At 54.4% G+C, this 17,318-nt stretch overlaps 7 protein-coding genes across 13 annotated transcripts; 6 read left to right on the top strand and 1 right to left on the bottom strand.

The window, feature by feature from the left end:
• Window positions 1-77: 77 nt before the first annotated feature.
• KVP17_004493 (uncharacterized protein) lies at window positions 78-2,451 on the top strand (the record flags this gene model as incomplete). 2 transcript variants are annotated; one of them, XM_068522722.1, is made up of 2 exons in its annotated part: window positions 78-330; window positions 359-2,451. In XM_068522722.1, the coding sequence occupies 2 exons, from the start codon at window positions 78-80 to the stop codon at window positions 2,449-2,451; spliced, it is 2,346 nt and encodes a 781-aa protein (XP_068373936.1). The 2 variants fall into 2 exon arrangements, with proteins under 2 accessions (XP_068373936.1, XP_068373937.1); XM_068522723.1 differs by having other exon boundaries at window positions 208-2,451.
• Window positions 2,452-2,471: 20 nt separating this feature from the next.
• On the top strand, window positions 2,472-9,591 carry KVP17_004492 (uncharacterized protein; the record flags this gene model as incomplete). 3 transcript variants are annotated; one of them, XM_068522720.1, is made up of 4 exons in its annotated part: window positions 2,472-2,634; window positions 2,661-2,828; window positions 2,857-5,709; window positions 5,738-9,591. In XM_068522720.1, 4 exons carry the CDS (start codon window positions 2,472-2,474, stop codon window positions 9,589-9,591), a joined length of 7,038 nt encoding a protein of 2,345 aa, XP_068373934.1. The 3 variants fall into 3 exon arrangements, with proteins under 3 accessions (XP_068373934.1, XP_068373935.1, XP_068373933.1); XM_068522721.1 differs by lacking the exons at window positions 2,472-2,634; window positions 2,661-2,828; window positions 5,738-9,591 and having other exon boundaries at window positions 2,931-5,732; XM_068522719.1 differs by lacking the exons at window positions 2,472-2,634; window positions 2,661-2,828; window positions 2,857-5,709 and having other exon boundaries at window positions 5,797-9,591.
• A 47-nt stretch (window positions 9,592-9,638) lies between these two features.
• Window positions 9,639-9,932, top strand: KVP17_004490 (uncharacterized protein; the record flags this gene model as incomplete). Its single annotated transcript, XM_068522717.1, has 1 exon — window positions 9,639-9,932. The coding sequence occupies one exon, from the start codon at window positions 9,639-9,641 to the stop codon at window positions 9,930-9,932; it is 294 nt and encodes a 97-aa protein (XP_068373931.1).
• A 53-nt stretch (window positions 9,933-9,985) lies between these two features.
• KVP17_004489 (uncharacterized protein) lies at window positions 9,986-11,684 on the bottom strand (the record flags this gene model as incomplete). 3 transcript variants are annotated; one of them, XM_068522714.1, is made up of 5 exons in its annotated part: window positions 9,986-10,176; window positions 10,206-10,533; window positions 10,562-10,654; window positions 10,683-10,872; window positions 10,900-11,684. In XM_068522714.1, the coding sequence occupies 5 exons, from the start codon at window positions 11,682-11,684 to the stop codon at window positions 9,986-9,988; spliced, it is 1,587 nt and encodes a 528-aa protein (XP_068373928.1). The 3 variants fall into 3 exon arrangements, with proteins under 3 accessions (XP_068373928.1, XP_068373930.1, XP_068373929.1); XM_068522716.1 differs by lacking the exons at window positions 10,562-10,654; window positions 10,683-10,872; window positions 10,900-11,684 and having other exon boundaries at window positions 10,045-10,473; XM_068522715.1 differs by lacking the exons at window positions 9,986-10,176; window positions 10,206-10,533; window positions 10,562-10,654; window positions 10,683-10,872 and having other exon boundaries at window positions 10,896-11,684.
• Window positions 11,685-12,642: 958 nt separating this feature from the next.
• Window positions 12,643-13,251, top strand: KVP17_004494 (uncharacterized protein; the record flags this gene model as incomplete). The annotated part of the gene is made up of 1 exon (XM_068522724.1): window positions 12,643-13,251. The coding sequence occupies one exon, from the start codon at window positions 12,643-12,645 to the stop codon at window positions 13,249-13,251; it is 609 nt and encodes a 202-aa protein (XP_068373938.1).
• An 806-nt stretch (window positions 13,252-14,057) lies between these two features.
• KVP17_004491 (uncharacterized protein) lies at window positions 14,058-14,318 on the top strand (the record flags this gene model as incomplete). The annotated part of the gene is made up of 1 exon (XM_068522718.1): window positions 14,058-14,318. The coding sequence occupies one exon, from the start codon at window positions 14,058-14,060 to the stop codon at window positions 14,316-14,318; it is 261 nt and encodes an 86-aa protein (XP_068373932.1).
• A 158-nt stretch (window positions 14,319-14,476) lies between these two features.
• KVP17_004488 (uncharacterized protein) lies at window positions 14,477-17,024 on the top strand (the record flags this gene model as incomplete). Of its 2 annotated transcripts, XM_068522713.1 has the most annotated exons (2): window positions 14,477-14,625; window positions 14,654-17,024. In XM_068522713.1, 2 exons carry the CDS (start codon window positions 14,477-14,479, stop codon window positions 17,022-17,024), a joined length of 2,520 nt encoding a protein of 839 aa, XP_068373927.1. The 2 variants fall into 2 exon arrangements, with proteins under 2 accessions (XP_068373927.1, XP_068373926.1); XM_068522712.1 differs by lacking the exon at window positions 14,477-14,625 and having other exon boundaries at window positions 14,718-17,024.
• Between the last annotated feature and the right edge of the window lie 294 nt (window positions 17,025-17,318).

The following is a 17,318-nucleotide window of genomic DNA, read 5'->3' as shown; positions in this document are numbered from 1 at the left end:
GGAAGGGGCTTGTCCTTCAGACGCTCAGATCGACGCGCCGTCATTTCGGAAATTATTTTTTTCTTCGTGAAAATTATATGGGTGGCCGTTTGAAACGACCTCGATCTTCGTGCTCATCTGAAGAGGCTGCGTCACCGACAGCGAAAAAGAGACGAGTATGCCTCAGACCGCCTTCAGCGCCATCTCCCAGCCAGGAGCCACCTTCAGATGGCCAGGAGGCCATCCGTGGCGGATCAGGCCTGGAGCGAGACGCGGATCTTTTCTCCGACGCACCAACTCCGCCTGACGACTGCATCTGGTCCAACTACTCCGACTCGGAAGCTGAGCGTCGTGAGGGTGGAACAGACCACAGACACAGGCGTTTCAGAGGAACCAGATGACAGGGAACTGGTGTGGGACGCTCTACTCGTGGCTTCAAAACAGGGAGTTCAGCTAGAAGTCCCAGACGAAGAGCCAGAAAATGAGCCAGGCGCCCCGTCTGAGACCGTCGAGCTTTTCGGGGACTCGCTCCTTCCTGGAGAACGGAAAAGACGGGAGGCTCAAAGACAGAAAGCTCGAATGCAGAGGTTTCGCGAAATTCTGGCAACATATGACACTGGAGAGATTATCCGACGAGACCAAGAACTTCTGCAAGCCTCCAGAGACGCAGACGACAAACGGAAAATAAAAGCAGCGGAAGAAGCAAAGAAGACCCACGAGGTCGTCTCCCAGCAGGCGAGAGAGAGAGACCGGCTGCTGACATTGCGGCTAATGCTCACGCACCTGTCTCAAAGAGCTCCTATGTGGACACGTTCAGGTGACGACAGTCGCTACGTTCCGCTGGTGGTGCCACCCCCATTGCCCAATGAACGGCTCGGGTGCCATGAAGAGACCGGCAAACGAATCACCGACGAGGAGAGACGCCGGTATATCGCTGGTCGAATTCAGAAGAGGAGCCGCAACCAGAGAATGGCAATGGCATGGGCTCGTCAAAACGGACTGCTTCTAGAACACGACCATCCCCACCGGGTGTTTACCATTTTCAACCACCAAAAGGTGCTGGAACTTTTGCCCGAAATTTGCTCCGCGGAGGACCTACTGAGGGTATCGCAAGTCGAAACTGTCACAGATCAAGATAGAAACGACTGGAAGAAGCTGCTGCGCATGGTCCCGGCTTTAAAGGAACCTGCTGAATCTTTCCGCAAGGAAATGACAGACGCGATGGTAGTGTTCTCCGCCAAAGTAGGCGAGGCTGGCGCTGACAAGGCGGCCTCAGACTCAGACTCCGACTTTACTACCAGTGAGTTGAGCAGCAGCAACGACAGTGTGTCTAGAGAATCTGAACCCGAGGGTGATTTACCTGGACCTCTTTACGACCCTGAATGCTACGCCGATGACGACCTCATTCCATCTAACCAGCAACCTCAGTCTGGCCAGCAGCCAGAGGAGAACCAGCAATCTGAGACTGACCAGCAGCCAGAGGCGAACCAGCAACCTGAGACTGAACAATTCGACGCCGACCTTTTAGCAGATCTGGCCGCACTTGAAGCCGACGAAGAGCAAGTTGAGGTGCAAGTTGAGGTGCCAGTTGAGGTGTCGGTTGAGGTGCCAGTTGAGGTGCCGGTTGAGGTGCCAGTTGAGTTGCCAGTTGAGATGCCAGTTGAGATGCCAGCAGACGAGAGCACTGAGCACCAAGAAGAGGGTCCTCAAGAGAAGTCCCTCTCACCGCAGAGCTCCGTAGGTCGGGTGAAGAAACCAGACTCGAAGAAGCACGAATCGACTTCCACAGAGCTGACAGCAAAGGAGTTGCAGAGGTTTGCAAGAATCATGAAGCGAAAACGACGACTAGAGGCCAAGAGAAAGAAGGATCTGCTCGACGACGCCGCCGAGGAGAGCGAGAACGACAAAGAAAACCAAGGAAGCGACAGCTCCTCAGACGAGATCTATGACGCTGACATCGAGGCGTTCTTAGATCGTTCGGATGCTGGTGGAGACCACACCGAGATAGCAGTGCTGGTCAGGCAGCAAATAGCTGAGGACGACGAACGCAGATACCAAGAGATGTTCACAATGAAGGGAATCCGTCGCCGTCGGGAGCACCGCAGAAACAATCCGTTAGAGGTTGGCGACAAGATGACTCGTCGGCAGAAACAGAGGGCCGACCTCGCTGACGACGGGTCCGACGCTGGCAGCTGGGAGTCGTGGAGCTCTACATCGGACGATGAGAGCGAACTCGGCGAGGACGGCATGCCGGTGGCATCGCGGGCGCAAAGAAGTTGGCGGGTGAGCAGGCAACAGGCAAGGCTGGCTGAGCGACCGGTGGAGGACAGCCTCCTTCAAGAGGTGCAACGCATGCCACTAGAAGCACTCAGAACTCGTTTGAAGGTGGCTTTAGCGCAGTCTAACAAGGTCGCAACGACACGTAAAGCGCGAGAGAAACAGAGTACTGTGATTGTCGGTCTGAGTGACTAGCCAAACTTGACATTTCTCAGATGCTATTTCCGTCACGCAATGCAGACGGAGCGGAGACGCTTGAGTTCTGTCTATCCAATTTTTGGAAGCTGACGAAGGCAGCAGGGAGTCTGGTGTCGCCTTCAAGAGGGTTTTCCAGAGGCATGACCTTCGCTATTCTCGTGCATCCTCGGGGCGCCCACAGTGAGTTCGGTGACACGCACACACAGCCGCCGAATTCGACCCACCTTGTATGAGCGTCTTCATAGAGGCTGTGAAGCAGCCATGGTATCCACCAGATTGGGTTTTTCCCAATGTGCGGTTTGAGCTGACAGTGGTTAATCATGTCGATCCCGCCAGCTCCGTGTCTTGCTGGGCGTGTTGGACATTCAGTGCTGGTGAGGTCAGAGGGGCCTTTTCAGATAGCGGCCACGAGTCGGGGATGGCAACGAATGATATCCCATTCAAAAATCACTCGTGCTGCCGGTTTCCTTTCGGAGATGGGTTCGGTTCTCCTCCGCGCCCGTGTGGAGGTGCCGTTCGAGGGGCCGTGGGCGTCTCCTAACCCCTCAACATCCGAGGAAAGCCTCGTCGAGCTGATCCGATCACAGTCGCAGGCCATTCAGAACGCCACCTGCAGCTGTGACAATGGCAGCTGCGCCCTTCATCCAATCACCACTGGCGACGTCCTCGATCCTCTGCAGAGCCTGGACATGATGCTGCCCGCACTTCATCCGGCACTATCGTCCTACTACCTTCAATGTTTCATACAGATCCTCTACTCCATTCCTGCGATCCGCAATGTCATTCTTGCGTGCACGGACACTTTAAGATTGCCCGGAGAGGACTCACCCTCGTCCGTCATAGAATCTCTCCAGCGGACGTTTGGCCTCATGAAACTCTGGCCGCTGGTGATGGCGTGTGACACCTTGTCGTCACACTGCGAACGAACGCTCAAGGAGACTGCTGGCAGTCAGGTCCCGCCCGTTCCGCATGACTTCCGTCTTTCCGGGCCCGTCCAGAGTTTGGTGCGCGCGGTGATGATCGCCCAGAACGCTGGACACGGGACCGACCCCCGGCTCCCCCGGCCCGATACTCGAGAAGTGTTGTCAGCGCTGGACCTGGACTTGGTCTCCACCTCAGACGACGATGGTGCTGAGGGCCTCTCGAGACTGCATTCAGTCCTGCTGGGCACTGTGAGGAACGAATGCGTCGTCGGCTTCTTGACTCGCACGTTGCAGTTGGCAGCGCAGCAGGTTCCGCAGCAAGAGCGGGCGCAAGCGGCTCCGGCTTTCGAGTTCACTAACATGTGTGTCGATAACCTGGCAGGTCATCATAGCGGCGTTCTCGAAATCGACTCCACCTTGCGAGAGCTCCTATCCGTAGAAACGGCCGAGGCTCTGCCTTACTCAACAAGTTGGGCCTACGGACGTCATGTAGCATCACTTCCTAAAGCCTTTGAGATGTCGCATGCTGCAGGATTAGGAGCGCGCGAGCAGACGGAGCACCCTCAGGTGTTGTTTGTCTACTTGAAACACATGAAGCTCCTTCGAAAAGGTGACCTCTTCGATGTACCACTCACCATGGAGCTGCCTACTGCTACTGACACGACATACCATTTGCTGGGTCTGGTCTTTAGGTCGGGGTCCTCTGGCACTCCAGCCTCATCTGGCGCCTGTCGGATGGTGCTCCGGCTACAGAATCGCTGGTATCGGGTAGAGGCGGGAGCCACCCAACTTCTAACGTGCCATGTAGATTTCGCCGAGTTCAAGTGCCACCGAGATTTCTTCTGCGCCGCTGCCTGTTACGTCTCGAGCGCCGTGCTCGAGATGGGACGCCAGAGCTCTGAGAGTACATTGCCCGTTCTGAATCCCCATCTCTACCACCGACTTCTTGACGGCATGGGCGTCACAGAGCTCTGTCTGGAGCGGCAGTTGTGGGCGGTGGAGTACTTTTTTCGAAGGACATGTCCGGACCTCGTCAAGAACGCTAGCTTCCCATTTGAGTGTCAGGAAATCGACTTTGCATTCAGACAGATGCAGGACGATGTAGTCGAGTTGGTCTCGGCCAATGAAACCTCGGACCCCTTTGGAGGAGGAATCGCATCGGAAGCAATTTTAGAATCGTCTGAAACTGTCCAAGTCGTAAGAGCGGCTCTTGCCAATCTTTCGGCGGAGACTACCGCCGGATCTTCCAATGGGCACATCCTATTGGCAACGTCTCTTGTGAGCGCTGTCCTCAGATGTGCTGTTGTTCCTGAATCTAAGCCTCACCTCATGAGTCTCTGGTCAGTACTGCGATCGTGGATGTTGGGGAGGCCGTTTCGAGATGTTGAGAGCTGCTCCCAACGCGACATGCGCCATAGACTCCGCCTGCTGGTAGATAAACTGGAGGTGTGTGAGTTCTCTTTGCGGTTGGGGGCTGATGAGGTGTCCACACCTGCAGACCTCAGTCGGCGTGCAACTGAGGAGTGCCTGGCTTATCTCTGGGTCCTCTTTCGACACGACTTCCGATCCATGCCAGCTGACGCGGCCAGGGAGATGGCATCGAGCCTTTGTCTGGCCTGTGCTGCGTCCATCCGCAAGACTAACCAGAGTCTTGTTGATTCTCCCAACCACGATATTCCCGCATCCCCTCACCGAGATTTAATTCTGGCGGAGAACCGAGTGGTCAGCGCTTTGGTGGTTGGACATCGTCCGTCGAAACGACAATCCGACTCGGTGGTGGAGCAGCGTCCGGCAGGCGTAAAGAGGTTGCGACCCGAATCCTACTCCTCCCCGCCCATTCCCTATGATGTCCCCAACGCCTACGACGTATGCCTAAGTTTGCGACCGGCTACCAAGGGGCAATTGGTGCCTTACCGAGCTACTATGGAACGTGAGATGCTCGACTTGCTAGCTCCCTTCACAGCCTTCCACGTTACGCCCGAGGACGCCTTTCGAATAGACCCCGACAACTCCCTCTGCCCTGAGTCCCATACGGCTTCTTCCTCCAGCGACGCACTGGACGTCCCAGGAGAAGGCTCCTGCCGCGTCAGCGTCGTGCTTGAACAAGACCTCTATGGGTTGGACGGGCTGGAGTCAGGCGAGCCTCAGGGTACGGTTCGGCTACCGCCTGGGAGACTCGTGACAGTGCGGTGTGGCTGCCAAGCCAGCGTTCTGTATCGCATCTTGCGCAACGTGCTTCGCTCTGTAGAAGAAAACGCTCCTTGCCACCTCCCAGAATTTACTTGGGAAGCGCAACGATTAACAGACAGATTCATGCTCTATGTGAAGTCAAGTGAGCAACGTAGTGGGTTCTAATGCAGATGAGGGTAGATGGTCATACGTCTCCCCCTCTACCTCGTTGGACGACTCCAGCCTGATTATGCTGCTCCTCCCTTTCTTGGTGGATCCTCCTGGCTCGAAGGTTGGCGAGGGCATCATCCGGCTGGCCGCTGAGGAGAGTCGCTACCGAAATTCGGACGAAGTGCGCCGTACGGACCTCCGGCCGTTGCAGGCATACTGGTCCAGCTTTGGTCCGTTCCCCTTGCAGTCCGACGCTCAGACACCCATGCTGATTTTCAAGTGGTTCCACAAGCGGTCGCTGACGCTGGTCAAGGTCTCACATCGGGTGGTAGATTCCCGGAGGAAACTGTTTGAGTATGTCAATGCAGTGGTGCTACCCATAGCTCGAGCCTCCTCGCTTCTAAGTCCAGAGCACCACGACGATGTGGACAGTGTTAAAGTCTTGGAGGAACAAGCATCTGGCGGGCTTGCAAGGGTTCGGCGCCTGAACGCTGCGATTAAGCGGCTTACCAAGACCACCGGTGACATTCTTATTATAGAGAACGTGGACATCGCAAAGGAGCTCTTCGTCACGTCCGAGACCAAGAGGAGAGAGGGCCTTCTCCCTGACCTGTCCCTTCTGACCAACGTCCTGAAGTTCCTTGGCAGTCTCCCTTCTGCTGACATATCCGAGCAGGCCGCAGGTACGTTCACTCCAGATATCCTGGCCCCCATAATATCTCACGAGACGTGGCGGTCTAACAATCCAATCGTACTCTCGGCCAGCATGTTGACTTCACTACAGAATCGAGTCTACGGAGACACAAAGAAGGCGCGAAAACCGAAACCAAAGAAAACGAAAGCCAAGAAAGCGCCAGCGAGAAAGAAGGTAGCTCGCGAGTACTCCGCTCCTGTGGTGACCGACCCTGAGGCCGCTAGAACTGAACCAGCACTGGAGCCCTTGCCGGAGGTGGCGAAAGTGGAGGACTCCAACGCCGAGAATGTAGACCTCGAGGCAACTAGCGACAAGGCGGAGGACAGCACCACCACACGAGAGGAGCCGGTGGAGGCCTTGCTACCTGAGGTGACACATCTCGTCGATGAATTCTACGCAAGCCCAGAGCCTCGACTTTCCGTGGCACATAATTTGGCGGAGACCATGTTTCAAATGGCCCTCCGAGAACCTTTAGACTTCACCACCCAGGTGGAAGTCGTTGGATGTGTGGGTCAACGTGTTCCGGCGTTGCCCGGCCGTCTCTGGGTGTTCACTCGACAGATGGAAGGCCTCCTCACCAATGCTCCGCCGCGATTCGGCCATGCCGTCTTGGAGTGGTGGGAGAGCTCGCTCGTGTCGTGGTGCGGTGAAGGCTGCCAGGTAGGTGAGTACTCCGACGACGCTGGAGACTGGCCAGAGGAAAGGCTCCGGCAAATGTTGGACCCTCGAGTGGAAGCGCTGGTTTACTGTGTTCTCGTTTCATTCCTCTGTTCGTCGATGCCACTGGGATCCCGTCGGCACTTACAGCAATTTTTTTTCAGGCTTCTCGTCCAAGATGGCGATCAGCTGGCGTCGATGGCCCTGCACGCAGCTGCCGGCCTACTCTTGTTGCGACTGGCTCCCTTGCGTCTTGCAGAATGGACGGACACCGTCGCCGGCCGCCGCGCGTTTGAAGGGCTGCACAAGCGAGTACTTCAGACTATTCGTCAACATGCCTTGTGGACAGCCTCAGTTCCGGTCGGCGTCCCGGGAAGGGATGCCTGCGTGGCGCTCAGCGAAAGCCTGCTCTGCTGGTGTCTTGAGTCCAAGCCGGAACAGCTTCTCACCGATTTGAATTCTCTGGGCGGTGGCGGGCCGTCAGTCGCTGGAGCGCTGATGTCGCACACAGCCCACCACGTGAACAGCTTAGAAGAACTTCGCGCCGTCGTAGGGCGGCGTGGACCCTGCTCCGCAACACCAGCCGACTCCCGCAAGCTTCGAATGGAGGTAGTCAAGAATTTGACGGCGTCACTGGGGTTTGATAGTCTCTTGACCAGCCGCCGTCCAGGTCGGCTGCAAGTATTGAAGCAGGCTCCGAGCGTAATTAGCGACTCGGACTCCTGGTGCGTCTGTTTCAAGCCGTCTTTCTGGCATTGCTCTGGACCAAGCCACACGTCATTCAGTCTACAGCAGTCACGGGAGGCCGAGTCCAAAGAACAACAGGTTTACCGCCTATCGCAAAAAGTTCCTTGGAGCGATCTACTCGATAGTGGTCGCACAGAATCATTTCATCTTTGGCTGATGAAAACGCTACCTCAGTTGGAGACGATGCTTCAATGGAAGTCGTTGGAGTGTGGACTCGTTCATCGGATCGACCTTGAAACAAGTGGGGCATTGCTGTGTGCTAAGACCGGCTTGGCGCGCGACGAACTCTGGTATCAGTTCCGAAAACGACAAGTAGGGAAGGAGTACCTTCTTCTCTGCCATGGTCGCTTGCAATCTCTAAACGGACGAGTGCGCACACAACTGTCCACTACCGACATTGACTCCAGATCCAGAGCCAACAGGTCGCACTACACGCGAGTAGTGACTAACGGAGGCGAGGAAGCGATTACGGAATACACCGTCCTGAAGGTACTGAAGAGAAAACCGTGGACGGAGATACTAACGAATCTGATGAGCCAACCCCCCTCAATTGGCGAGCTCGAGCCCGTCACTTCCACCCTGACGAAGCGACAACTCCGAGAGCGACTCGCAAAACTCCGGCCGTCAAATGAAGTGGTAATCGACGGTAATGATGACGACATCCATGAAGGCGTTTGGCTGGAGACGTCGTCACTCGGAGAGGCCACGGAAGACGAATACTTCAGCCTGTGTCGGTCCAGTATAGTTACCGGACGAACTCATCAGATCCGAGTTCACTTCGAACATCTGGGCCATCCTCTTGTTTCGGACACTAAGTATCTGACCGCTGAAAAGTGCGCCGAAGACAGACTCTGGTGCCCTCGCATGTTCCTACACTCAACAAGCTTAACGTTCAACGATCCCGACGTCCCTGGCACCCCGTCTATCACTGTGAAGTGCCCTGTACCCTCGGAATTGGAGCAGGCTGTTAGATCTGGACTGGACCTCGTGGAATCCTTCGAGACGACGGAAGCTGAGGTCCTCCACGACACCTGGGTCGATGAGGCTTTCGACTCCGACTTTGATGAGCCTCTTTGGGACTCATTGTCGGAAGAGGACCACGCGCTTAAGGTGCCTGATCAGGAGCCTTCCAACGAGCTTCCGGAACGTCATCCCACCGAAAACGACCCCCCTACGAAGCGACGGAATCTCCACCAGGAACCAATCGGCCTTTCTATCGGCATCTTCCTTAGACACCGTTTCCTCTCAACAATCCTTCCTCTGGCGTATTTCTCATTAAAGTCTGGTCAAGAGGCACAATTTCCAGCGGATCAAAACTGGCTCTCATTCCATGAAAAGGAAGGGAAGCTACGCGTGGAAGCCTCCAACAGCCTCACGAGGCCTGAGGGGTGGGGAATGGACATTCAGACAGAGTGCCTAACCATGTCCGCAAATGGACCCGACTTGCTTGAGGCACACCCGTTCACCCAGTGGATCCAACCGCTGCTTCCCATCAAGGAAGACGGCTTCCTCGACTGGTCGCCACCCGCTCTTGACGTACAGGGCAACAGCCGTATTATCCTCGCGTACGTCGTCGAATGGGCGGTCTGGGCTGAACACCTTGTGACTTTGGCGTCCCATATGGCCTCTGTGGAGAGAATTGCGTGGAGTCAGGAGGAGTTGGCGGCAATCGAGAAACATGATGACCTAGCAGACGTCTACCACCAAATGGATCAGCAGTTTCTGGTCGGACTTCCACCAGAAATCATCGTCACGCCAAGCGAAGATTACCAGTGACCCCACAATGCATGAAACACCAGCAGTGGTAGTGAAAAACGCATAGAATGAAGCTCGCACTGTTATTCGGTTCCGTTGTTGCCTTCGACAATGTTAATTTTCAGCAAATTCTCAATGAGGCTCAGTTAATTTTCGACTCACCCCTGGCAAAAACGACCACAACAACTCGAACAACCAGTCAAGCCGGTGGTGACCCCGAAAACGTTAAAGCTTTGTTAGCGCTGATGAAGTTGAAGGATACAGATGACATGGACCGATTGGCTGCTTGGCTGTCAGGCATCTCCGGCTACTACTCGGACGTCTCGCCTAAGCGAGCGCTCAGGAAATATAAACAGGCTTAGGCTATCTTAAGAACGAGCGCATGGAACTCTTAACAATTGAATCAAGAGGAACATCAGACACTGTATTGCTTGTGGTGGGTGGATGATATGAGCTCGTCAATTAACACACCACCTACCCTGTCCAGAGCGTCGAGCTCTTCAGCAGCACACGGCACGTCATCCAGATCTCGAGACAGGCAAACACAGTCGTATCCGCAGCGGACACAGTGGCGCTTTTGCATTGTGGCTGAGAACGCCGTTCCATCTGCGATGAAGGGTATGTCAGAGACTTACAGGGGAGAATGTGTACTGTGGAGCGCTTGCTGCGGCTTCCAGCGGTGTGGTATGGCGGGAGTGTGATTATAGCCAAGCACAACAACGATGCCATGAGACAGGTCCCAGTGAGATACGCTGCGTATCTATATGGCTCCCTGCGGAACAGCACGCGAACGATGTAGTCCAATGCCACCAACACCGCGCTCGCAGCGCCATTGAGGCCACACAGCACTCCCACGTTGGTGTAACCGAATACATCCGACACGAAAGCGTAGTTCATACCCATGATGTAGCACTTGTGCACAGTGCAGACAATAAAATAGAAGTGCACAAGCGGCCCAGCAGCCTGTGTAAAAGCATACAGTAAGCCTCACGTCAACAGTGAAGAACCGGAGTATGATAAACATGACACCCCCTGCCAAGGTGCCGGTTATGCACTGGAGAAGCAGCAGGTAAGAGACGGGAATCTGCATTATGCGTAGACCTGCTGCTCACGTAGTCCGCGGAGGCTCCATAAAGTAGACCTCCTGCTATAGACAGAAAGTTGTAGAAGTTAAACCAGCCCAGCTGAGAGGACACCCAAGCTGGGTTGGAACCAGATACACCATTCATGAAGAAGGTGAACTGATTAGTCTGCGCTGTAAGACTCAGGAACATTAACGAGTGCGTCACCATGAAGATGAGGCTGTGTGCACGCCTACAGGAAGCTTACAAGTAGGGGGTGAGCATCTGGGTCCTCATGCTGAGGCCGTGGTAGAAGTACACTCCTTGGGGTACCACTGTGTTATTGGCTGCCTCCATGGCCATCTTCTGCTGAGCGCGCTTCTCAAGCACAGAGACGACGATTCTATCTGGGTCCGCAGGCATTGTCAACAACGGCACCAGGACCTCGGCCAGTACAACCACGAACATCCACCAAAAGAGGGTCGAAAACTCAGCGTCTCCACGCAGGTTGAGTAACAGCAGCCAGTAGTAGTTGAATTTGGACACGTCTCCAGAGACGCTAATTAAGGAGAGGACCAACTTTTTCTGCCTTGGAAAAAGTTGTGAGGCCCACAAACACGCATTCCAAGTGTACTGATTGCTCAGCAATATCAGTGGGACCGCGAGTTGGAAGTACATGGTGTCTAGGCCGTCAACAGCCAACAAAACGACTCCGATCGCATGCAGAAGAACCCCTACAACACCGGAGGTTCTGGGTCCAAAGTAGTCCAGGAAGAAGCCCGCCACAACGGAGGCCAGCTTGTACACCACCACTCCCACGTTGAAGCACTGACTCATGCGTTCTGCCAACTCTTCCTGGACCGCCGGATCGTCAGACCACCTCAAAATCATGGCTTCCAGATTGGGTTTGCCCCACATTGCAGATCCCGAAAGAACCAAGAACTGAATGTACAGGGCCAGGCGCGTCCAACGAGATTTCCACATTCGAAGCTCCCCCTCGTCCAAGCTGCAGTAAGGGTGGTGTGCACACACGACCGGGTCGTTCAATGTCATTAAAATAAATTCTGCCGATTTGAATGGCGTTGAGAGTGGCTGACGAGTGGTTAGCACACAGAACCGCGTCAATGAGATTATTAGGACTCGGCGAGGATCCGTACTTGAGGTTGTCCGTGACCGCTTGGATCGCTCAACGGATACTTCGGCGCGTCCTACCTTCCAATCAGTCACGAGGAACTCCGAACGCCTGGTAGTTTTGTCTCAGGGGGTGCCCACGCTGACCGACGGAGAGCGGCAGGTATTTATGGCAATGCAGCTCGCAACCGCCGCGCCGTCCCCAACCTCTGAACTCGTGAAGGCGGTGAATGTGAGATGCGGGGTCAGTGAAGCACAGCTTGAGTTGTGGCGTGTGGGTTTCGCCGACTCGGACCCCATCCTCAATTCGTACAACAAGCATCGATCTCTCATCGTTATCCGCAGTGGGTTGTCCCACGCTTGACGACAGACACGCTTGTCGGCCATGCGACAGTAGACAGCCTCAGAGGAGTCGTTGAACATCTGGTAGAGAGGATTGGTGGCCTGCCCGTCAGAGCCTCTGATAGCCTTCGCAGGTATGTATCAGCCGATATCCTTGTGGCTCTCTGCCGGCACTCAGCGGAGGCAGCAACGAGTGTTGAGCACTGTGTAGCACGAGACTGCCCCGCTTGTGCTGCAACGGAGATGATATGGAGGTGTTTGGAGAAGCAAATCGGATCCAGCCTTTCCAGTAAGCACAGTCTGTCTGTAGCTAACACAGACCAGAGAGACGACACGGCATGCCTTTGTTTGCGGACCCTCCAGCAGATTCTGTTCGGCTGCGACACGTAAGTAAGTTCGCTAGTTATGACAGACTACGAGTCAACCGGCGAATCCATTCCCATATACTGAACACGGTGGTTGGCATGAGTATGCCACCGCTCTTGGCCCTACAGGTCGCCGAGATAGAGACGCTTCAAAGACGGCCAAATTGCCGGCGATGAAATTCTTTCTGACTGCGTGCCTTGTGCACGGTTTACGGTTGCCAGATCAAGTGCATGAGCTGTCCAATCACATGGAAACTTTGAAAGAAATAGAGCAACAGAATCCATTCTTCCAAGTAGGAATCAAGGCAATGGCCCTAAGACACTCTGTCTTGAAGCACGAAGATGATCAACCAAGCAACGTACTTATCGTGGATCAGACGAAACCAGACACGTTGGACAAAATGAAAGAGCTGGAAGAGTTGGCTGGACTAGAACAGATAGGAGCTGGGAATCCCAAAGCGGCGTGCGCTATGAAGGCGAAAGCAGCTGAAAACGCAGCCCGAGACACTCCCCCAGAATTCAGTACTGCTGAGAAGCAGGATGAGTTCCTGGAGAGCATGCCAAAGGATGAGCGGATCACCTATGACGAAAAGATGAGCGAAGAGGCTGAAGAAGAGGCCAACGGCCTGAAGGCCAAGGTCAGCGCTATGGAAAAGACGGTGCGAAAAGTCGCTGAGCGTGCGAAACGCGAACAGGAAGAGGAGAACGAGAGGAACGAAAAGGCACGCAAAGAGGAGGCGAAAATACGTGAACAAGAAGAGGAAAATATGGAAGACGAATGAAAACTTGCTATTTGATGACTGCAGACTACAGTGGGGGTACACCTGGCAACAGAGGGTACCAACTTAGCGATATCCTGTCCAGACTATCCAGTGTAAGAGTTCAGCAACCGAAAAACAGGCTCCACGGCTGAAGCATCAGTTTGACACGTTCGCAGTGATGCAGTCCTTTCCCTTAACAGCGTGGTGAGACAAGGCAATATCACGGTTTATTCTGATGCACTCCAGGTGGAATCAGGAAGAAAAGGAGCTGCGAGAAGACAGACGGAACGAGGAGTACCGCAAACGAAAGAGCTTCTCTTCAGTTTCTGTAGAATCCCCTCGCTCTGATCACCGTCGTCGGTCGCCGCGCCGCAAGGATCGGTCAAGGCGGGAGCCCTCACTGTCGTCATCGCGGGACGACCGCCGCCGGACGCGAGAACGCCGGCGTCGTCGTCGGAAGGATTCCCTGAGCGATTCCGATTCATATCGCAGGAGCAGTCGGCGCAAGCGGTGAGCTCAACATTTCAGCGCGACGCAGGCGACAGCGACAATCCACTCATTCGTCTGGGTACAAACCATCAAAGCACACAAGCAAGCGCGAGGTAGACAGAGAGTCGGCTTCGGCTGAGTACAAGCCATCAAAGCACTCAAGCAAACGTGGTAGAGATCACGAGGAAGTTGACTGGCAAAAATCCGGCTGCCGGCGTTGCGGTTGCCCACTTATCTGTCCGCAGTGCGACCGGCCAGACCCGTCGAGGATGAGTTGGCAAGGAGCCCCTCCACAACCGATGGTTTGTCCACGACGGGCACCCATGCGCTACTCAGCGATGCAATATCCTAGCAACTGCGCGAATTTCCTTGAGCCACGTCAAGATGACAAAAGCAGTGCCCGTCCCGTCGGTCGCAGGGACGAGAGCGGCTATGAACGTCGAGAAGCCAAGCGGATCGACATGTCCGCAGAGTCAGACAGGCGCCCTCGACAGCCGCCGTCAGGTTTTACGAACATCAAGCTGGGTAGACAGAACAATCAGCACTCTGGAGGAGCCATTGCGGAGTACGCAGCAATGGCGAAAGAGACCAAGTGGTGATCTGACTTACGTGTCATGCTGTCATTAACACGTCAACCAACTTGACACATTACCTTCCGCCGGCATCACATATAGCTCTGAAACATGCACACAGGGTGTCCTCACTCCCCACATCGGTTCGGCCGTCAGGTTGAAATGCAACAAATCTGCTATCGAGGATGGTGACATTTAGGAGCGAGGTGATGCATCACGGTACAGTGGTGCTTCCTTTGGACGCCGCTCCCAGCGTATTAATCCAGCTGGCAGGTTCTGAGTCGCTCTTGCAGTACGAGGACGCTACGCCACATCTGACGGCTAAAGTATTCAAGTGAGTGTGTGTGGAGTGATGGACGCAGGCGGCCTCTGGAGAGGATTGAGGAATCGCTTAGAGTTGTTCGGCAGCTTATTCTGCTGTTGGAGATGATGCCGGGAGTTGTCGTTGTCAAGGGCTCCGACACCGTCTTCTTGGAAAATTTGGACAGGTACGAATTGGAGGACATCTCGACTAAGATCGAGCAGTACGGCTCAAGACAAGAAATCTTCCGAGAGAACAACGCATCTTTGGAGGAGGACCTTCGCAAGGCTCAGATGGGGCTGCATGTAGCCCGAGTGGCTGCTGAGCAGCTTCCGGCTTTCGAGGGCTCATTCCACGACCTCGGTTTCCGGTGCGTGGCTGGAGTCTGCAAAAAGAGCGTGCAGCCGCGAATATGGATGGCGGTACATCGAGTGACACGCGGAAATGCCTACGTCAACTTTGTCGATGTTGCTGAAGACCATGAAGACGAAGATGAGCCAAAATCCGGCTGTTGCGGGAAGCGAAGGCGCTCGAAGGCTCCCGTTACGGACCCCCTGGTAGTCTGCTCTGTCTTTTGCCAGGACGGTGACCTTGTCGCCCGAGTGGAGCGCACGTTCCAGTCTTTCGGTGTCGAAGAGTACCCTTGGGCAATGACCCTCAAGGATGCTCAGCAGTCAATTGAGGGACTCCAGGAGCAGCTGAGCATCCATGATTTGGCGATCTCCAAGTTTCATTCGATGGTGCTTAACGAGCTGGAGGACCTGATCAAGACGCCCTACGAGGACTCCTCCAGCCTGGTGGAGGAGTGGCACCGTTTTCTGCGAGCCATGAAAGCCGTCTATGGCACCCTGAATTGCTTCGTCCTCCGCAAGGATGTCCTTAGGACAACCTGCTTTTGGCCAGGCTACCAAGCCGAGGCCATTCAGGAGCAGATCACCAAGTGCAACGAGGCGTACGGGTCGTCAGGTGTGCTGTTGTTGCAGCACGACAAGTTGCCTCGTATTCCGCCTACGTTTTTCAGAACAGTCGAATTCACGGAAGCCTTCCAAGTCTTCGTCGACACCTACGGCGTGGGTCATTATCTAGAGGCGAATCCTGCCTACTTGACTTGCGTAACATTTCCATTCCTCTTTGGAATCATGTACGGCGATATCGGGCACGGCATGTTCATATTGCTAGTGGGCATTCTCTCATGCGCCTTTACCTCGAAGCTTAGACAGTCTCCCTCCCTTGAAGGATTGAACACGGCCCGCTTTATGGTCCTACTCATGGGCTTCTTCTCTGTGTTCGCCGGTTTCATGTACAACGACTACTTCTCACTTGGGCTGGATATGTTCGGAACTCGCTATCGTTCCGAGGAGTTTGGAGAGCTGCCTGGACAATTCCGTGACTCCACAACCGACGCTCACATGTTTTTGCCTTGCCAGAAGACATGTAAGGACGCTGCCTGCGCTGATTGTCCCACGTTTCCATACCCGTTTGGGTTCGACCCTATCTGGAAAGGGGCAGAGAACGAGCTCCTCTATCTCAACAGCTTCAAGATGAAGTTCTCCATTGTCATAGCTTTCGTCCAGATGACCGTAGGAACCATTCTAAAGGGCGCTAACGCTGCATTCTTTCGAGACTGGTTGACCATGATTTTCGAGGTGATCCCTCAGATCGTGTTCTTTGTCTCCATGATCGGCTACATGACGTTCCTAATCGTCTTCAAGTGGTTCCAGGATCCCTTTGGATTCCACGATCAGATCTGTGACGGAACAGAACTTCCGGATACCCCATGCGACATGCCCAATATCATCACAATGATGCTCGACATGATGATGCTCAAGAATACAGAGACCCCTGTCTACTCCTCTCAGAACACTGTACAGAAGATATTACTCCTGCTGGTGGTTCTAATGGTACCGCTGATGCTCATTCCAAAACCCCTTATCCTTAGAGCCCAGCACAACAAGGAACAAAAGGCTCTTCCACCTGTTGAGGACGACGTCGAGATGGCTGTCGAGGAACCAAAAGAGTTACCTGCGGATGAAGAGGAGGAAGAGTTCGACTTCGGCGAGTTGATGATTCATCAGATGATTGAGACAATCGAGTTTGTTTTAGGAGCAGTGTCCAACACCGCGTCCTACCTCCGACTCTGGGCCCTCTCTCTCGCCCATCAGCAGCTGGCTTTGGTGTTCTTCGATCAGACCATCGGCGGAGTACTATCAGGGGACATGAACGGCTATCTTGTGGGTGTAGTGCTGTTCTTCCTTTTTGCTGGCTTCGGGGCTGCAACGACTGGTGTGTTGCTAATGATGGACAGCCTCGAGTGTTTCCTGCATGCGCTGAGGCTGCAATGGGTGGAATTCCAAAGCAAGTTCTACAAAGGCGACGGAGTGCCTTTTAGCCCTTTGCTTCTCACTGATGCGATCAAGGCCGCGGAAGAGTAGTATTTCATCACTTTGCCTAAATAATAAGAAGCACCGCTAATAATAAGAAGCGTTGCACCAGTTTTAGCAATTGCGGGGACTTCAGTTTTATGGTAGACCCCGAATATGCTGGTTGCCGGTCGCATATCAAAAGACAAAACGCGCTTGTGTGTGGGGCTGTCTACCCCTCAACGGTCGTCTCCTGCGATAGGACATACGCATTACGGACGGCGAGAGTATTACAACTGCACAACTTCCACACCATGACTGAATCGCATGATTGAAATCCATTAAATTCCCGTAATAGTTTGTTGG

Source organism: the organism of the source record quoted next, assembly GCF_019968985.1.
Source record: "MAG: Porospora cf. gigantea B chromosome Unknown PgB_NODE_466_length_17318_cov_126.654, whole genome shotgun sequence".
Taxonomy (NCBI): Eukaryota; Apicomplexa; class Conoidasida; order Eugregarinorida; family Porosporidae; genus Porospora; species Porospora cf. gigantea B.
Note: the sequence above shows the minus strand (reverse complement) of the source record. Positions and strands in the feature narration are given on the sequence as shown.